General features: G+C 26.4%; 1 protein-coding gene across 1 annotated transcript; it reads left to right on the top strand.

Annotated features, from left to right (window-relative positions):
• The first annotated feature begins 545 nt into the window (after positions 1 to 545).
• Positions 546 to 1,787, top strand: LOC136773943 (uncharacterized protein PF3D7_1120000-like). The gene is made up of 2 exons (XM_066727936.1): positions 546 to 678; positions 787 to 1,787. Exons 1-2 carry the CDS (start codon positions 546 to 548, stop codon positions 1,785 to 1,787), a joined length of 1,134 nt encoding a protein of 377 aa, XP_066584033.1.
• The last annotated feature ends 2,257 nt before the right edge of the window (positions 1,788 to 4,044 follow it).

The following is a 4,044-nucleotide window of genomic DNA, read 5'->3' as shown; positions in this document are numbered from 1 at the left end:
TGTTTTTGGTATATACACCGATCCTCGTGATAATAAATTATAATTGGGAAATAAAATCTTTCATATTGATTCTAATAATGTTATAACAGTAGGTGAAAAAAGGTATCAAGGTACTAAAGGATTATTTGAACATTTGTTAATAAAAAAACCTAATGAGACACTCTATAACGATGAAGATTTAAAACAATATAAAGATATATTACAGTATACAAGTGCACATAGACGAGGTCATATACCCGGTGAACACATTAAAAGTAGTAAAGGAGATAAATATATGTTTATTATAAAACCACTCTTTTCTAAAATAAGAGGTCAAGGTTTATGGGTTACTTCTCACAGTATGTTGCTCAATAGAAACAATAACATTGATTATGTTCATTGGGATGATCCTAATAAACTTGTTGATCGACTACGATTACTCTTTGCATCACAAACTGCAGGAAACAATTCACATCAAAATGAAATAATATCTATTATTGAGGAGCTTAAAGAGGCTGGATTTATAATAAATTAAAATAATTTTCACATTTTCAATCAGTATCACGATGACCATAGATGTGTTTGGTAAATCTCTAAATGAACGATACCGTTATCGTTCAGTGTCAAGAAAAAGACCTAGAATAGATAATCCTATTGTAGGAACAGTAAATCAAAATGAATCTTTAAATATTAATGGAGGTGAATATGATGCACGCAAAAGACGAATTATAAATTTAGGTGACCCATCAAACCATATACAGATGCAGTGACAAAATCATATGTTGATACAGAAGTTAAAAAAAAAAGGAAATAATGAAGATCCAACAAAAATTGATAAAGTATTTTTACAGAAGGAAATTTCAAATAATATTCAAAAAATTGATTTGGATACAAAAATAAAAGATGTCAATGAAAATTTGCAAAAAAAATTAGATGATTTTAATAAAATAACTACTAATGTACAATTACAGAATGATAAAGTAAAAAATGAAATAGAAGAACTTGATTTGAAAAATGAAGCCAAACAATTTGAGGAAGATTTTGACAGGAAGAAGAGTGAAATTGAAAAAATGGAGAGTAATGTGAAATTGTTGAGTGATAGTGTTAAAAATGAAATTAAAAAATTAAATTTGGGTGAGAAGAAAAAATTCGAGGAGGATTTTGACAGGAAGAAGAGTGAAATTGAAAGGTTGGAAATTAATGTGAAAACGTTAAGCGATAATATCAAGAGTGAAATTAAGAAATTAAATTTGGCTGATAGAGTGAAGAAGTTTAAGGAGGATTTTAATAGGAAAAATAGTGAAATTGAAAAATTAGAGAATAATGTTAAATATATGAGTCAGAATGTTAAGGATGAAATTAAAAAAGTGGATTTAAGCAATCAAATTAATGAATTTAACAAATATTTTGAACAGAAAAAAAATAAATTTGAAAATTTGAAAAATAAAATGAAAACTATAAACGATTATGTTAATAAGGAAATAAAAAAAATAGATTTATTACATGATACTTTTAATAAGGATACAAATAAAAGTTTGAAAGATATTAATAAATTAAAAACTGACGTTAAAGCTCTAAATGATGATATCAAAGGTGAAATTAAGAAACAAATGGACTTTGGTGTTAGTATGATAAATACATTAGCCGAGGAAATTAAACGAATGAAAGACCAAAAAAACCTTACTATAAAACCTAATTTACCACCAATTCCTACAGTACCTTCAGTTACTCCAGAGAATGAACCTGGTAATTTTGAAGAATTATTGAAAAAATTAGACGAACTGTTGGATAAGGGAAAACAGAAATGAGTAAAGAAAAAAAACAACTTGTTGATGAATTACATGCTCCAGCACGAACAAATTTTATTAGAAGACGAGTTATTGTTCATGGATATGACGATTTGTGGCAAGCTGATTTAGTGGATATGCGATTGTATTCAAAAATTAATAAAAATCATCAATATATATTGACAATTATCTATGTGTTTTCAAAGTATGCTTGGGCTATACCAATTAAAACTAAAAGTGGGAAAAATGTTACTCATGCATTTTCCAAAGTTTTAGAAGAGAGAAAACCAAAAAATTTGCAAACTGACGATGGAACAGAATTTTACAAGACAAATTTTCAGCAACTCATGAAACATCATGGAATTAATCATTATTCAACGTATAGTATACTTAAAGCATCAGTAGTTGAACGTTTCAATAGAACATTGAAGAACAGTATGTGGAAAATGTTTACGCTTAATGGAAATTATCAATGGCTGAACATACTGTCAAATCTAGTTAAAGATTACAGCAATCGTAAGCATAGAACTATTGGTATGTCCCCACAAAGTGTAACAATTGAACGAGAAAAAGATTTATTGAAAAATGTGTATAATTTCATAAAAATAGCTGCACAGGCAAAGTATAAAGTTGGCGATGCTGTTCGTATAAGTAAATATAAACATTTATTTAATAAGGGTTATACACCGAATTGGACAACAGAAGTATTTAGAATAGAAAAAGTTCAAAGAACAAATCCAATGACATATTTATTAAAGGATTCCACTGGTCAATCAATAGCAGGTGGATTTTACGAGTATGAACTACATAGTGTTGCAAATCCTGATGTATACTTAGTAGAAAAAGTATTACGGAAAAAAGGAAAGAAAGTTTTTGTAAAATGGTTAGGATTAAATTCAAACCATAATTCGTGGATTAATAAAAATAACGTATTGTAATTATTATTATTGTAATAAAAATATTTTTTTTAAATAAAAAGTTTTATTAATTCTCATAATTTACTTGCATTACATTTTTATGACCCCATGGTAATGTATTAGTTGAATTTGCTATTAAATATCTTTTATCATCGTATGGACTTAACGCTATTTTCTCCTCACAAATTGTAAAGACATTATGTAAATTTTATCTTATTATATTTTGCTTACATATTAATGTATTGAAATTTTTTAAAGAATCTATATAATCATCAAATTCTATATTTTTTACAACATAGCTTTTAATACCTTTAATACATTTTTTATCCTTATTAACACCGTTGATTCGATATGCATACATTTTTGATCGAAGTCCAACAAAATCTGACATTAAATTACCGTTACATTCATCCTTCATTAAACCAATTACTTTTTTATTAACCAAACGTATATTATATTTATTATTAATAGGATAATCACTCTTATCAAAATAATCTATTTTTTCTCGAATGAAATCGTAAATATTTTCACACTTAAACTCATAAATTAAACTATCGGTATCAGTATACAAAAGTTTTACGTCTAATTTGAATTTTGGTAGAATTACATCATAGTGAAAGCTATATAAACATACTTTAGTTAAATCTAAAACGCACATTCCAATAAATATTGGTTTATCAATAATAATATTTAATTTTTTCATTTCCATTGCAACTAAATCTTCGTCAAAAATTGAAATTCGATAAAAATTGGGTTTTGATACTAATGAACTTACACCGTATCTACCTCCCCAATTATTTTTATATAAACATTATATCTCTTACGTACATTTTCTATAGTTTTACCAAAAACAGCATTATTTATTAATTTGTATAAATTTTTCTCAAAATCACTATTACTTTCAGTTCGTAATTCATTATTCAAATCAATATAACTCGTCAACCAAAATGATTGTTTAAATTTTAAAATTTTATGTATTTTTTCCAAAACCACACCTTGATTTAAAGCTTGTTTCAAATTTCTATAATGCATTACATAACGATGTTTATTGTTTAATGTTGCTAATAGTTTTGAAATTTTTGAATTTGGTGGTTTTTTATTTTCCGGACACATGGGTAAATCTCTTTGTAAATCGTGAATTTTTTCAGGATAAGAAAGATCAACTTCTATGATGTATCCTGTATCTGAATCATCAGCATAGTCATTTACATTGAAATTTTCACAATTCTCAACCCATTCAAATTGTCCAAAAGGTAAAGCCTGAGACATTGCCCAAACATATAAATTGTTTACATCAAAATACATTAAATAACGAGATGATTCACTTGAATTATAATTTGATAAAAATTTATTGTTTGCCT

The sequence above is a fragment of the Prorops nasuta genome, unplaced genomic scaffold (assembly GCF_024137725.1).
Source record: "Prorops nasuta isolate Cenicafe-Biocafe unplaced genomic scaffold, Cenicafe_Pnas_1.2 PNAS00001, whole genome shotgun sequence".
Classification (NCBI taxonomy): Eukaryota; Metazoa; Arthropoda; class Insecta; order Hymenoptera; family Bethylidae; genus Prorops; species Prorops nasuta.
This window is presented reverse-complemented; position numbering and strand designations above follow the sequence as displayed.

What these genes read in the sequence shown, in the direction of transcription:
- LOC136773943 (XM_066727936.1), top strand. Translation starts at nt 546, where the DNA reads ATGACCATAGATGTGTTTGGTAAATCTCTAAATGAACGATACCGTTAT. An exon ending in ATCTTTAAATATTAATGGAG is followed by an intron (nt 679 to 786) that starts GTGAATATGATG and finishes TAAAAAAAAAAG; the next exon opens with GAAATAATGAAGATCCAACA.